The sequence below is a fragment of the Pungitius pungitius genome, chromosome 1 (genome assembly GCF_949316345.1).
Source record: "Pungitius pungitius chromosome 1, fPunPun2.1, whole genome shotgun sequence".
NCBI classification, from domain to species: Eukaryota; Metazoa; Chordata; class Actinopteri; order Perciformes; family Gasterosteidae; genus Pungitius; species Pungitius pungitius.
The window spans coordinates 17396926-17412699 of NC_084900.1; the positions used below are offsets into that span (position 1 = coordinate 17396926).

A 15774-nucleotide genomic window follows, 5' to 3' on the forward strand; every position below is an offset into this window, starting at 1 on the left:
TGTCACACTGAGAAACATCTCCGTTACGTTACAGTTTATTAAGCAAAGTGAGTAAACCGCTGTGTGCGTATTAAGCTACCATCAACACACCACAAATGTTTTTTTGCGTAGTCCATTATATCTACAGCATGTGTGGAAAAAGCCAAGTGAGCCTCATTTTGTAGTTTTGAGTAAATTACCGGAGGTGATTTGATGTTTACAGGATGAGGAACACGTCGGACTCCAAAAGCATCACGTCGTGAAAGCACTACATCAAACAACCATTCGATTAAAAAGAATACAAGCGGAGTGTGGTAGTTTCATACGTTTGAATGTGATAAATGAACCAGCGATACCAATGAACAAAGTGAAGGTGACACTCTGAGCTCCATGAAGAACAATTAAAAGTCAGCGGCCTCTTTCGTTTCTTTAATCACTCTGTAGACCGACTACTTAACATTTTTTCAAAGAAAATTTTACTGTAATGCAATGGCAAATGTATTTGGGCAATAGTTAAATGCTTAAATTGAATGTAATCTATGGTGACAATATAGAAGTTGCAAACTGTCCACACCACATATAATGTAACGTGCTAGCAACAGTTTACTCCTCAGAACCTGGGATTATTATTAATGGCGATGGCCAGAAAAAAGTTCAGTCTGTACCGTTTTTTACACAAATTTAGTACACAAAGACTTATAAATAAATAAATAAATCAGTATAACAGAAGAAAGGACTCTGTCTGATGGAAGAACGTCAAACCACGTAGTGGGGCGACTGTATCAAATTCGCTGGGGAACATACCCCATTGAAGATGTAACTAACCTGTTAGTTTGCTAAAATGAAGTTTGGGGTTATTTTTAACTGGAGACAATATGTGGTTCATCAGGTGTGGTCACGTGACCCGGTACAGCTGAGTGACAGACCTGAGAAAGCTATCAATCCAATCAAAAACACATCAAAGACGTAACATCTCTTAATTAAAGCACAAACAAAATACATTTTAGTCCGGTGCAAATGTTCACGAGAGGACCTGACAGCCCGCCTCTGAGGATCTGATCTTCATGCCAAGGTGGCCTTTCGGGCACCTTTGCTTCTCTCCTCTTTTACAAATGAGACAACATTAAAAAGCCATTTATGCAGTGGTCGATGTAGCAAAACAAACGTGGCGTCTCAATGTGGTGCGCGGTTATAATGTTACAAACACCTTGGTGCGAGCCCCTCGCTGTGAATTCTAACCTCGACGAGGTTATTCAAACGCTGCGACTGGTCCCTCTCTGGTTAATGTGCAAATAACTAACTGCTGTACCTCCATCATCACACGCTGAAACTCTTTAAACACACTTAGTGACTCAGAGACAGGTCGTAAACCCGGGACTGGGACGGCCCGCGGATAGAGGAGCCTCCGCCATCGGGGGGGAGGGGGGGGCATCTTTTTCATTTAGACAGTTTGCTGATGACTCGAATGAGAGCCCCGTTCTCGTCCTTAAGCCTCTGGTTGTCTGACTTGAGCTCCGTTAAGACCTGAGGCCGCAGGAGGAAAGACACGGTGTTAGAACATACATGTGCATTTCTAGCTTAGAGTTGTTGTTACGTTCAACCACCGCTAACAACTAAAAGTTTGACACCACACGATGAGGACATGCTTTTCACGGTACTTGGTCATGCGGGTGAGGAGTGGCTTTGACTACACGTTCCGCATGTGACAAGTGAAACAGTTCAAAGCTAGAGAGAGAGTAACTGAGGGTCAATTTTCTAAAATCTAGGTCACGTCTGTCATGAGGAGCGATGAGGGCTAAAAAAAAACAACCACCGTCTTTGCCAAAGAAAGAAACAATAACCCTCTGCTCTCTAGCTGTGACATATTAACAAAAACTGGTGGATGAGAAAAGCCCCCCGGCGACATGCCTGTTACCTGTTACAAATCACAATTTCAGAGCCCACTTTATGTCACACCAAATTTCCTGTAATACAAAAATGTGTCGAGGTAATGCGCTGCTTTAACGTTTCTGCTGTAAAACCAATCGAAACGCTCCCATCGTCTCAGGACTCATTTTGAAGGCTGGCGACCTCACACGTTTCATGTCCTCCCAGAGCGGCTATTTGCTTGGCAAACAGCTTTGCATTGATTACACAGCACATTGCACAGCGTGCCAGTATTTGGCAGTGGCAGGATCAACAGCCACAAATAAACGGGTTTATTCTTTATGGCACTACCCTTTTATTTTGATTAAAAGACGAAAAAAACTAAACAAAGCAATTCTGTTCATGTCATGTGAAGCCCCATGCCACATGAAAACTACACTGCAAAGGAGGCAAAGTGTGAAAGGAGGGGGGAGGGGGGGGGACCAAAAAGGGGGCAGAGAGGAAGATGCATTGCAAGGGAGGGAAGGGGGAGGGGGAGGGGGGGGGAGCATTGTGGTGTGTGCAGGACCTGCCTGAGAGGAGCACAGCAGAGGGCGAGGCACCAGAAGGAGAAGGGAGTGTAGAAGTTATGTGTCTGAGAAGTGAAGGAGGGCGGGGGGGGAGGGGAAGAGGGAGGACAGGTGACGTCAGAGGGTCAGAGGTCCTCCGTCTCCGGCATGGAGGCCGTCTCGGAGAGGCGGGCGAGGGCGCGCAGCATCGCTCTGTTCTCAGCCAGGAGACCCTCGTTTACCCGCCGCAAGGTCTGCACCTGAGCCAGAGCGGGGAAAGCCTGCACACAGGGGGGGGGGGGAGAGAGAGAGAGGAAAAGAGGGAAGGAGAGAGAGAAGCATGCAGCGAGGCAGGGCATGTGCAAAGAAGAAGACACACCCACACAGACAGAGGGAGAGAACGAGAGGTCTGAGGAGATTTACACAAGGAGGCCAGGGGGTTTGTGCTCATCAAACCTGGGCTCTACACGGGGGATGGTGGGGGTTTTAATGCGGTAAATGATTGGCAGAGGCGGGGGGTATAAGGGCTAAAAATAAAAAAATTAAGATAATTTGAATTCTACTATTTCAAACATAGCTCAAGAGCTTTGCCAGTTTGAAGTCTAAAGGAAAATAAGTGATTCATCCCCCTTCTTCTCCTCTTGGCCTGACTTTTTGAGGTGAACCTCAACATGGTTCAACGGAAACATCTGTGGTTTCACGCAATTCTTGACGGCAAACCACATGATACACCCACACACACACACACACACACACGCGGGGCACTTGAAATGTTTCAGGGTACCGTGAATACGGCCCAAGTTAGGGATCAAAGGAGGACATCCAGCTGCTTCTTACAGCACCAAAACACATTCATCCAAGAAATAAATTCAAATTCAGCCCGTGTTTGGAAGGCAACGGTTCATGCAAATAATGTTCTCAGAACAAGGAGGTGCCGTTTCTGGAGAGGTGCCCTTGGCGAGAGAGAAGAGGAGGAGAGAGTGGGCTGAGGAAGCACAATGTTTGAATGAATTCATCACGCTCTCATAAAAGTACATTTTCGATAATAAATTAAGATGGGAACAAAATTTCCAGTCCTGCAGAGAATCTGACAGAGTTCATAGTAATCAGGTTTCACAGGGAATAACATGGCCTTCATGTGTGAATCGTGGAACCCTAAAAGTGGTAATCAGACACTAGTGGAGAGACTATTTCAAAAGAGGAAACAAGGACACACATTGGTGAGAAGCACCTGAGATGTAGTATGAATATAACAAGAGTATCTACAGGGAAGAAGTACCAAAGCTTCTGCAACGTTTACGCTTCAGATTGTCTGTGATTCTAACACCCAGACGGCAGCGGGTCGTGTTTGGATTGTAGTCGTTACTTCGAAGCCGTAGCTGTGCTGCTCCGCTCCTTCCTGGTGTAGGTGGCACTACTCTGGACACAGACTGGGCATCAACCGGTGACTTATGTGAGCGAGTGACAAAGGCCAGCCCCCCCCCGCCCCCCTACTTTGCACCAGAAGAAGGTGAGCCCGTGTGGTGCAGAGCGTGCGTCTCGTGAGGTGACGGGCAGGTGTCAATCACTGTTTTTCATGGCGGCGGCGGCGACGCAGCGAACCACTCACCATGCGACCCCCCCCTCATCCCCCCCTCCACCCCCCCCCCCCCCCTCCACAACCTGCTCTCTCAGGGCTGGTACCCGCAGCGGAACCGCAGCGGGGCGTCCTGCTGAGGGAACCACGACAAACGAGGGGGGGGGGGGGGGGGGGGGGGGAGGAGGGGGGTCAGACATTAGTCGCCGACACTCCACACTGCTGCACGTGTGCTGTTGATAACGTGTCCGCCTGCACGGGGCCGTGAGGCAGAATGCAACAGAGCGCAGTAGTGCAGGAATGTGTGACAGAAAGCAGGTCTTTTTGCTGTCGGACGGGGTGTTGGTACTGAGCTAGAACTAGGTCACCCCCCCTCCTCCCCCGCCCCTCGACGGTGGGGGAAGTGGAGCGAGAAGAGCAGCATCAGCAGCGCGGGCTTCCCCCCCCGCCTCTACGTGGCGGGAAGTGGCCCTGCAGAGTCCACCTTCCCTCTCCTTGACCTCAAGCCCACCTGCCTGACAACAACCCTGGAGGGAGAATATGTGTGTGTGGGGGGGGGGGGGGGTTATGTGTGTTTCTGTGTTTTGCTCCGTGAAAACATTTTAGGCGTGCTTGATTTAGCATGTGTAACAGCGGGCCTGGCCGGAGGTGTGAACCATCAAGTACTGTTAGCGTTATTGCAGTGTTTGGGGAGGGTGGGGGGGGGGGGGGGACGGGGGCGATATTAACCCAACGCACGACTTGTGTAAGAGAGAAAATATGCTATTTAAACTCGGGGTGAGTAGGCAAGATATGTTTTCGCTTTGCACTGACCTTCAACTCATCCTCCATGTTTGACACCTTCTTATCAAGAGCTTGTTTTTCCTGTAAGTAAAAGAAGAGAGAGCTGAAATGAATGTACTTTATTGGGGAAAAACAAGACTAAAAGCAGGAAAAATAGAGGGAGAAAGACCAAGAGAGGACATGAGCATTCAGCCATCTTGATAGTTAAATAAATTAGACCCAGTCCAAAATGTTGCAGAGACACTTACCCTTTTCTCCGATTCAAGTACTGTAGACCTCTCTGATAGTCTGTCGTGCCTCTAGAAGTTAGAATGATGCTGTTAGTATTGGGGAATATTTTGCCACACGATTTCGGGGGGAGAAGGATGGTGGTGAAGCAGTGAAAACCGAGCCGAGTGGACGGTGGGTTTTCTGTACCTGCGTGACTTTGTCCAGCTGCGAGCGGATCTTCACCAGTTCGTGTTTGCTGTCCTGCAGCCTGGACTTGAGCTTCTCGTTCTCATGCAAAGCTTCTGCATACATCTGGAAGTGGACATTGTGACGATTATAAATGAGCCTTATTACATTTAAAGGTCAAAATATGTGGACAAAAAATATTATTAAGATGAAACATTAGCCAGTCGAAACCAAAAGTATCACATTTATATAGATTTATGATGTTAGAAAGACCATGAGCATTTTCAGTCAATTAATCATTCTTTTAATATAGCAATAATAGTTTTATCGTAGGTTGTTTTTCATGTGGTTTGATTTAGTCAGTTAGCTGGTGTTTTCAGTTTTCAGTGTAGTTCTCTTTTTTTTTTGCACAAGTCATAAAACGCTGTTTTCTTTCTACCCTGGTCTGCTGAAGGAGAGATTTATGATGATATGTATTATTTAAAACCCAAACAGCATAGCCAGCTAACTTGCCAAGAGAAAAAAGCCTGGGGTCTTTTTATGCTCAGGGGTATATTATATTTATAATAATAATTCATTCTATATATTATATTCATTTTGCACGACCGCTGTTTGAAGTCCTTCCCTATATCTTGAGGACCTTTATGTTTGCAAATGCCTATGATTTTATCTTTTGGACACCAGTTGGCATCATTTATATGGCAGAAAATATCTCAATGCACTTTCAATCCAAATTAATTTAAAACACCTGTCACATCTCGCTACATAACACCTGTAAAAAAATTTGAATGAACTTTTTTTTCTTCAAATATCAGAAGCTAAAATGCATCATCTTAAAGTATCTGTTTGCCCCTTGGAATGTCCCTGCGCCACACGAGTCCCTCTGGAGCGATGCCAAGCTACCGTCTTGTAGTCCTTGGTGGAGGAGTCCTGCTCCTGTTTGCCCAGAGCTGCCAGCCTCGTCTCCCTCCGAGTGTAAGAGCCGGCGCGGCCCAGCGGCTTGTCTGTCGCACTCTCCCCGCTGGAGTCGTATCTGAGAGCGGCACATCCGGCACACACTTATTGTTGGATTTTTCAAGGGAAATACGGTTTCATATCACGGGAGGGAAATAAAAAGATAAATCCTCACCTTGACAATCTGTCATGCTGCAAAACAAACAACAAAATGATGTTAGCATGACACTTCAGCATGAGAAAAGTTTTTTTTTTTTTTTTTACTGTTGTTGGATCCAGATTTATTTGTTTGATACGATCAGCCAGAGGCTCGGCGGTGACATATTTCTTTTTCATTTTGCGACAACAGAGGAAAAAAAAAAACGTGTGAAAACCAAGTGAATCATCGCATTGCGTCCAGAGGCCTGAAGTCCCAGTGGGAAGTAATGCGTGCAGAACCCACATATAACCGACCAACGAGGTTCACACCGGTTCGTCTCCCAGAACAGCGCGAAGATGACATGATGACTTCAGCAGCGAGGCATCTCCTGTGTGACCTCAGACGCCACGGCTGGTGGCAGGCGGGCCCTGGCAGCGGTTTGCTATGAACGTTGCCAAGTTGTGCTTAATCTGCCTGATGTGATCACACACTGAATTTAGTTCCACTTCACCGCGGATCCCCGGGTGGTGTGCCTCACTCAGTGTTTTTGGCTGTGTGATTTTAGCCTTTTCTAACTGGATTTCACTTGGCTCTGTTTTCAGAAAATCCTATCCTGTCCACAGAGATGCTAATAGACACGTCGCTCGCTCCCTCCTCTCAGAATCGTTTATCTATGCAGACCCGTTTCTGCTCCAAACTCCAACCTGAATCACACAGATAACTCACTGCCACCAGCTGATAAGCGCGGCACGTGATGACTGCAGGTGTTTACCCTCGGGGAGAGAGGAGAGTCCACAATAGGACGTCAGAGTGATCAATGTTGTGCTTGAGTGCCGTGCTGCGAACGTTGCTCCTAAACGCCAGGAAAAAAAAGAGGGCTTTTTTAAACACCTCAGTTGAGAAAATAACCACAAATAAACGTCTTGTGTGGCACCGGTGATCCGAGCTGCTCGAGACGAGAAGCAGATGTAGACGGAATTAAAGTAATGCGGTTAATAGGTAGACAATTTGTGTTGTGCGTAACAGAGCGGGCTGATGTCCCTGTGGTGGCATTTGCAGACTTGCAGCATCAAAGGAGCTGCTGCTCAGCAAGTGTTTACATAACCGAGCCAGCGCTGCCTGTCCTTATGTGGTCATGTGCTCAAGAAGAGCTACCCAGGAAAAAAACAGACCTCCGTGACCTGAGATGAAAAAAAGGGGCCCTGATGAGCTCCCAACTCGCTCGGATCCCTTCGTGCGGCGCTGATAACATTCCGCCATTATATTTGGCTGCTGGTTCGTTAATTAACTGTCACGAAATGTCATGAATAAATCACTGCCCCACCAAACTCTGGCGAGATTAGGAGTTCCTGACTGTACGCAAACCTTTTTCACACCCTAAAGGATTAGCAAATTGGTGAAATTAGATTTTTTGAGTTTTACGGGAACAGATTCTTCGTAGAGCTGATCCTTAAAACGATGCACTTCTGCACCGTGGTCCTGTTTGTTCAAAATGCGAGTCACAAGTGGCACAATACGACTCTGCAGCAAACTACGCGAGGCGGAGCAGACGCAACGGAGACAATCCAAGACAACAGGGTGTCACACTGATGGAAACGTGCACGCTTGAGCCACGGGGGGCTCTGCAAACACATCTGCCTCCGGTTTTATGGTTTGACAGGAGCAGCATCATACCCAGCAGGGGGATGGGGGAGGAGGGGGGAGAAGGGAGGGGGGGGGCTGTTGGAGGGGGGGGCGGCTTCCGGCACGAGCTCACTGCTGTATGCATTATATAAACGATAACGTTAACAGCAGCCCCTCAGAGCCGATGGAATCACCATTAGGAGAGTCTTCACCCTCCCTCTCATCTCCCCCTCCTCCCCTCCGTCACAGCATCGCAGTAGGAAAAACTGAGCTACGCGCACACACACACACACACACACACACACACACACACACACACACACACACACACGCACACAGCTTTCTCTCTCCACCCTGCTGGAAATGACGTTTCTTCCACATCCACTCACCTTTGCTCACTTAAACCTCTCCTGCTATTAACTCTTTGCAGCATCTGGGCCTGTCACGGGGGGCCTATAAAAGAGAACTGTGTCCCAATGAATCTCGTCCACCAATGGAAGGAGTCCTCCGAAGCTTTTCTCCCGTACTTTTAATTCGCATTCTTTCCGTCTGGTCTGTTTGTCAGCCTGGTTATGGTCTGCAGTCGGGTCCTTCGTGCCTGTCCTGCTTGTTAAGCCACAACAATATATTTTGTGGAACTGCAACAACTCACGGGCACTAGAACTGATTTCCCTCAGACTAAATGTCTTAGATTTTCTTAATGAAAATAGAAAGTGATACAAATACAGCATCAACACGATTCCACCCTCTTCTGATCTGCCTTTTCAAACCAATTCAGAACGATCTGACGTCACAGAAAATAAATGCCTGTTTCATTGTGGATGTATTTCGAAAACAAAAAAGAAGCAGAAAGACAGACGTCTGCAGTGTTGCATAACGCATGAGATGAGCAAAGTGAGTGTCTCTAAATAGACTGTGTAACGCCGCCTCATATTTTTGCATTTCTTTCTCTGCCTTAAAATGTGTCCGTCAAAGAGCCACATTCTGCTGCACCGGCGTTAAACACCGCCCATGAGAAAAAACAAAAACATGGAAAATACAGAAGAAAATGTGGTAATCAAATAAGCTGAGCTCACAAGTTGTTTCAACAATGTAACGGGCTGATTCGGTGACTCGGGATCCGTGCGTAGTTCATGATCATTTACATAATCACAAAGTAATTAGGGATTAACTCTTATCCTGTTATGAAGAGTTGACATTCTTGCCTGTTTGAATAAACTCGCTCACAACTGTTCAGGTGAATATTTAAAAGTTCTGTGACAACTATTTCAATTATCAGTTAATCTGCTAGTCTTGTTTAGCATCAAGTTATCCCCATTCAAAAATATTGAAGAAAAAGCTCAAGTTGTTTTTTGTTTCATTTGTTTCATCCAACTGTCAAAGTAACTGTTGCTCACATTTTAGAGGCAGAAATCACAGAATATTAATTATTTCTATACCGTAGTTCTGTAAATCACAAAAGAAATATGATTGGAAACGGCTGAAATCCTTATTGAACACAAGGACTCGTCTCATAGACGCAGCTTGTGTTGTCATGTGTGTCTATTTGTCTTTAAGGTTGTTTATTGGATCATTCACTAACACGCAAAGGAAGTAAACTGCTAATCAGAAATCAAAGAAGCTTAAACAAAGTGGTTAAATAAAGATGTCTCGTATCAACACTTTTCAGACAGAGGGAAAGGTTTGTGGTCTTACTCTGTAGTTTTTGTCTGTAGGGGATGGGGAGGACGGCGGGGACTCGGTCAGGGACTTCCTGGTGCGGGTCAGGTCCTTGGTGGTGCGCGGGTAGTAGGAGGACATCTCGCCCCTCCCCCCTCCCCTCGCCCCCTGTCTCTTCTGTAGACTAGAGGTCAACGTCTATTGTCACATTCACCGAGGACAACAGCAGATAACAGCTGCACAGAGGCCCTCAAGCAACGGTGACGCAGATGCCCATGACTGAGCTCCCGGGGAATCCTCAAAAACAGGTGTTTGTGTGTGTGTGTGTGTGTGTGTGTGTGTGTGTGTGTACGGCCCTGTGTGTGTGTGTGTGTGTGTCAGTCCAGGTTCACACTACGATGAGCTGTAGATACTTGCAGCTAATTCTGGAGGGATTCCGAATGTTCGTCGGAAGCCTGGACAGTGAAGCGATAATCAGAGATTAAAAAAACAAGCACAACAAAACCAATTGTCCTCTGAGAACCAAAAGACCAACAGTGAAGCGACCGCTGTCTCTGCTCCGTCAGCGTCGACGTCCTGGACGAAACGTGGAGGGAAGAAAGTCCAAAAAGAAGCCGGCGGAGAAAAGTTTGCTCCCTTTGCTGCCTCTTTCTACGTTTCCCAAAGTTATACACGCACTCCCTCTCTCCCTTTTTTCCTCTCGCTGCTTGGTCGCCCTCCCAGTTCCCCCTCTCCCCCCCCCCCCCCCCCCCGGACCCAGACCCCCCCACCCCTCCCTGCTCTCTCCAGTCCTGGAAAGCGGCCAGACGCTCTGCTTTGGCTGGACTCGGCACCGAGGGCTAAAATTGTCCAATGATGTGGACGAGGATAAGGGGGAGGTGGAGCACGCAGACAGATTTGGAGTGTGTATGGAGGGGGTGGTGAGGTGGGGGGGGGGGGGAAGTTTGTGTCCTGGAAGGTCAACACAGTATTACCTGAGGAGCCATCATCCACCCTGAAGTGTCGGGTAACTGTGTCCGTCCCACGGTGTGATGGAGAGGAGAGATGCTGTCAGGGGGGTGGGGGGGGGGGGGGGGGCACGCGGCACCTTTTCCCTCCCGCCAAAAACGCCTTGAGAACCGGGAATATTTACGAGGCGCCGGTTAAACGCTCGTCCACGTCACGACCTCGTTCCGCCTTGCTACCAAGTCTTAATCACGGGGTAGTTTATGGATTATTTGCTTTGCTGCCAAGAGTTTGATGAGGAAATGTCTGGACAATAGCCGCTGTATGGAGCTGTAGCCGCTAAAGCTTGATATTTACCATACAGACGGGAGACAGTGGTATCAATCATCTAATTCTCAGGGAGGAAAGAAAAATAAACAGTTCTCAACAGGACTGCCCCTTGTGCACAGGCCGACTCCTGCTATATTCCTTTTATAGTGAGGTACGCAGCACTTTGCTGTGCCCTGACTCCCTCTTGTACTTCCTCGTTGGGAATAGATCAAAGGAAAGATAAAGAAGAGAAGAGGGACTGAGAGAATATTAAAAAGAGAGGTTCATGTTCTTTGGTTCCTAAACCATTCACTATGTATCACCGTGTGGGCTTTTGTGACAGATGGTTTGAGATGCAACCCTAAAATCTGCAATCGGCAACAGCAGCTATCTTGTATGTGAGGTATGTCTGTAATGCTCTTCCATCTGTAGAGAATTGGAGACTTGGTGGAGAGTTTCAAAAGACTGGATCCCATCTGGATTCGGCCCAGTCTGATCCTCACCCTCGGCTTCAGGATTATCCATATGGGACGTTTTATCGCGTTTCTCGGCACAGACAACGAGCCACCGAAGCTGCTCGCAGACGTTACGTCGTTTTCTGGAGCAACCGCGTTGGAGCGGGACGTGCTACCAGCCGAGATCCAATCACTGAATCCCAAAAAGTGGTAGTGGTGGCTTGCTCTATCTCTTTTAAAGTCCCCCCAGTATCATAATCCCCAGACATTGCCCACAGTTCCATACAAGTATCAGAATCTCTTACAGCTCCACACCTGTCTCCCTCCCTCTGTGGCAGACAGTCACAGTGGAAAATCTGCTCAGATCATCACGGAGTCACGCAGAGGTCGCCTCTGGCGGTGGGCAGCCTGTCGGGCTCCCGACGAAGCCTTCGCCCCTCTGCGTTATTATCACGGACAGATATAGTCTGCTGCGTAATGCCATGAGACTCTCATGTTCCTAACAGATCTGTGTTTCAGATTCCTCACGGGGGGGGGGGGGGCGACAGCTGAACTGCTGACCTGGAGTCAGCTTAATGAAAGGGAATCTATGATCTGTATCCTTATCATGCATCCTCTCCCTTTACCGTCCGTCTAACATCTTCTCACAGATGAATGGGATGTCCTGGGTGGGGGAGTGAGTGGCGCGGGTTCAGGTGGTTTCCACATGTGGCTCTCGGGTGGAGGGAGCAGAGTATCAGCTCAGAGGGTGGAAGAGAAAAAGACAGTCAATCCCTCTGAATCCAAGGCTAAGACCAAGCAAAGACTTTGCCCAATATGGTATGGTATGCTGAGACACCTCAGCCATGTGATGTGAGGAAGCAAAGCGACTCGGAGGGAGGAGGAGGGGGAGGAGGAGGAGGTTTGTCCCCCCCTGCATTGTCTTTCCATGAGATATTAATCGGCAGTTGCTAGGATTGCGGTGCGTCTCAGAGCATTGCATCAGAGGCCAGAGTTCTGCAGCCTTTGAAGCGCACTCAGCCTTCGGGGGAGAGAAACGCGATGAGACAGTAAAATCGCACAAGATCCTGTGCCGTTAAAGCATTCACTATCAAAGATACCTTTTTCCTGAATATGACATAACTGTTGATAAGCATAAGTGTGTCATGAGAACACATGCTCTCAAGGGATCACAATGCGTGAGACTGTGGTTATTCTCAAGTGAACCGTAAATACTCCGGATCCGCTCAGCATACCCAGCCATCGGGAGTACGAGAGTACGGAAATCCTTTGGCTCCATCTAGTGGTACTCAGGGGGAGGCAACGGCAAAGGTGGCAGAAGCCATCAGCGGAGAGTAACTCAAACCCTCTTTTCTCTGTGTGATCAGAGAAGAAGGAGCACCAATGTATGTTTTCCACATACCTCTACATCACAGAAGAGTTGCTGTCTGGTTTCAAAGGTCAGCGGAGCTTCATCTTCAACGCGGTTCTGATTTTCATCCCTCGGGCATCCCCCACCAGCTGTACACAAACAGTAAGTACTTGTATTCGAAAATTATCTTTAGAATCACTGCTGGAAATAAACAGGATAATTTATTGTCAAATTCACCCTGGATGTTGTGTCTGGATTTCTTTCTTAGCTTAAAGAACCTTCTTAAAATGTTTTTTTTCACCTTGCCCCCTTCAACAACAAAAAAATCACTTGATGACATAATTCATAACCATATGTGGTGGTCGATGATCATTTAGCCATTTCAAATTTAGGAAAAGCCATTTAAATACAAAGGATTCTAATTCAAAGTAAAGCCTGTGGTGTCTGATCGACCTCACACATGAGTAGCGTCACTATGTTGATAACAATAACGATGCCTAGATGGACTTTTCATTTTCGTTAGATGCAGAGGCCCAGTTTGTGGCAAGGGGATGGGCAACCTCTTCAACCTCCCTCACTCCGTGGCTCACATACACGTGCATGAATAAGATGATAAGAAATGCTTTCCTGACCCATGAAGGCGTTGTTGCAGTGAAGCAGCCCACGGGATCCAGCAACACACGAATACGGAAGGTCTGACGTTGGAGAGTCTGCGAGGGTTTCTAATCTGCTTTCAACATTCCCCTGCTGTGAAAGAATTAAAGAAAAATACAAAACTTGTAGATAAATCACAAACATCCTCCGGTTCAAACACTGCTGCTGAGGCCGGTCCCCAAACTGCACGAATTCCCCCTACTGACCTCGTCCATTTTGCTCCATTTGGGACCATCAGTCCATTTTGGACTGATCTCTGTTTCCATGGCCTCCATCAGGACACTCCCGACTCCCCTGTCGTCGATCAAGCCGCTCCTCAGATAACTCAATTCAGCCCGAGGGCCTCCTTCCTCCTTCCGTCTGTCTTGAGGAGACAGGACGTTGCCCTTGTGAGCCTCTTTCAGGTCGGTCAGAGTCACTCCCTGTAGGACATTTACACAGCTTCAAATCTGTCAACAGTCAAAACCCCGATCCAATAAAAGGAACGAACACATCATGCATTGGATCTTTACCTGTGTTGACCTTCGGGTCTGTCTGGCATGACGGGACTTTGCTTTCCTCTGAGACTCTGCCTCCTCATCCCTGACTGGGGTCAGGTATGACCTGCTTGAGGATGAGAAAAAACAGTAAAAAGAAAGATTCAAGCAAACATAATTCAATAGCATTGTATACTGTGCAGTATTTCTTCATGTTTTATCAGCGTTGAACTGCCACACTCACTTTTGTACATGGACCAAAAAATAACATACATATATTTATATTTCATTACATGTCATTTAGTCGACACTTTTATCCGAAGCGACTTATAATAAGTGCATTTCAACCACAAGGATGCAAACTCAGAAGAACGAGAAACAAGAAAGTGCAATTTCAACAAATAAGCTACAACTTGCTTTGGGAAGAGCCATTATAAGTACAATTTGAGTCCTACAATTTGTTAGTGTTTTTAGTCGAGGTGTAGTCTGAAGGTGTGTCATCAGAGAGCTCCTTCCACCATTTGGGAGCCAGGACAGCAAAGAGTCGTACACATTTCACATAAAATCTATATTTTTAAATAAATGAAAAAACACATCTTTTAAATGTAACCTTATGAAAAGTCAGCAAGAGCAACTGCATTATGCACCCCTCCAACGTCCCATTCGAACCCGGAAATACAAAGAATGAATTAAGATGCTCTTTAAATGCATCACTTAAAGACCTGAGCTCAATCTGCGCCAGAGGCTTAACAGACACAGAAAGTGCTGAGGAAGCATCAGTGCCTCATGTTTTCCCCGGAGAGCGGCCTGCCCCTCCTCAGCTACGCTTTCACTGCTATTGATCTCGCGTTGTGGAGTCACCCTGAATCCTGACTGGGAGTCTCACTCCTCGCTATAATGTGCATTGCAAAGCATATTCGATGTTTCCACCCAGAACTGCAACCCGAGGGCCTTCACGGTAAAATCCTCCTCTTAAGAATAGTGAATAATAAATTGCATGAAAATAGTTGCTAAGAACAACATCCCTTGGCCAATCATCACTAATCTACATACGGAGGCTTACCAGAGAGAAAGGGCTCATTTCCATCCCCATGAGTAAAACATCGCAAGCTCACATTACGTCAGTTCAAAGAGGCCTACAGAGTAGTTACATCACATGAACAACACATGGTCGAGGACCTTTGCTAAAACTGGCTTTGTGTAGACAAAATAAGTGAAATAAGGAATAGAACAGTCAGACTCGCTGTCTCTGAAACTTACCTGGGAACAAATGCCTGCATGGTCCCTGCGGAAGGTCAGAGACTGAGGCACCGAGACACTGCAGCACTGATGTGTGGAAGAGGCTGGACCAACTGACTGCAACCGGGTGGAGAGACAGAGGGAGAGAGAGAGGAAAGAGAGAGAGAGAGAGAGAGAGAGCATCTGATACACACGCTATCGATTTAAGATATTCTGCTAAGTCTAATGCTACGAAAAAAGTAAGAAAGAAAAAAAAGGGTGGTATATTTTATGGAGGGGACATTTAGGTTGCAACTAAAAAACAGTGCAAATTCAGAACATTAAAGTTACAACAATTAGACATAGAATAGACATGTGACTGACATTCGATTTAATAGTCATCGAGATATAAAAAGTCTTGAAAGACCCTTTCCTTCCCTCAAAAATGCAGATGTTGCAGTACAACATCTGGGCACTGACGTTCTGTAAACAGGAGGAAATAATGCAGTAATGAAATTATTTTCAGCTGTGGGTCTCTGAGCATTTTTATCACAACGCTGGCTAACATGTTGTGTTTTTGGGATTACGTCTGAGCTTTCTTGCACTTGGTGTGTCCGTCTTTGGATACATACGGGTAACACAACCCCCGCCCCAATATTGATTCATGTGTACGACAACAGCACAGAATCAAGTATAGAGAAGTGAAAGAACCATCGTTTATTTAAAAAAAAAAATCATGACAATGTGGGAAGTGTCACGCTACCAGGACCCAGCGCCTTGGCAAATACAGTGTACTTTAAAAAGCAAAACGTCCAGTGGGGTCCAGGTGTTACTATACTACCA

General features: G+C 46.8%; 1 protein-coding gene across 4 annotated transcripts; it reads right to left on the reverse strand.

Moving 5' to 3' along the window:
* Positions 1-19: 19 nt before the first annotated feature.
* Positions 20-15056, reverse strand: LOC119222028 (protein phosphatase 1 regulatory subunit 12B). Of its 4 annotated transcripts, XM_062562731.1 has the most exons (12): positions 14974-15056; positions 13750-13843; positions 13444-13659; positions 13216-13330; positions 12635-12732; positions 6278-6294; positions 6052-6181; positions 5170-5274; positions 5001-5051; positions 4783-4833; positions 2418-2674; positions 20-1503 (listed from the first exon to the last, which is right to left on the reverse strand). In XM_062562731.1, the coding sequence occupies exons 1-11, from the start codon at positions 14991-14993 to the stop codon at positions 2540-2542; spliced, it is 1032 nt and encodes a 343-aa protein (XP_062418715.1). In that variant the 5' UTR covers positions 14994-15056; the 3' UTR covers positions 20-1503; positions 2418-2539. The 4 variants fall into 4 exon arrangements, with proteins under 4 accessions (XP_062418715.1, XP_037334255.2, XP_037334256.2 ...); XM_037478358.2 differs by lacking the exon at positions 2418-2674; XM_062562733.1 differs by lacking the exons at positions 20-1503; positions 2418-2674 and adding an exon at positions 4056-4102.
* Between the last annotated feature and the right edge of the window lie 718 nt (positions 15057-15774).

What these genes read in the sequence shown, in the direction of transcription:
- LOC119222028 (XM_062562731.1), bottom strand. Translation starts at nt 14,993, where the DNA reads ATGCAGGCATTTGTTCCCAG. An exon ending in AGACCCGAAGGTCAACACAG is followed by an intron (nt 13,660 to 13,749) that starts GTAAAGATCCAA and finishes AATGTCCTACAG; the next exon opens with GGAGTGACTCTGACCGACCT. An exon ending in CTGCAACAACGCCTTCATGG is followed by an intron (nt 12,733 to 13,215) that starts GTCAGGAAAGCA and finishes GTTTGTGTACAG; the next exon opens with CTGGTGGGGGATGCCCGAGG.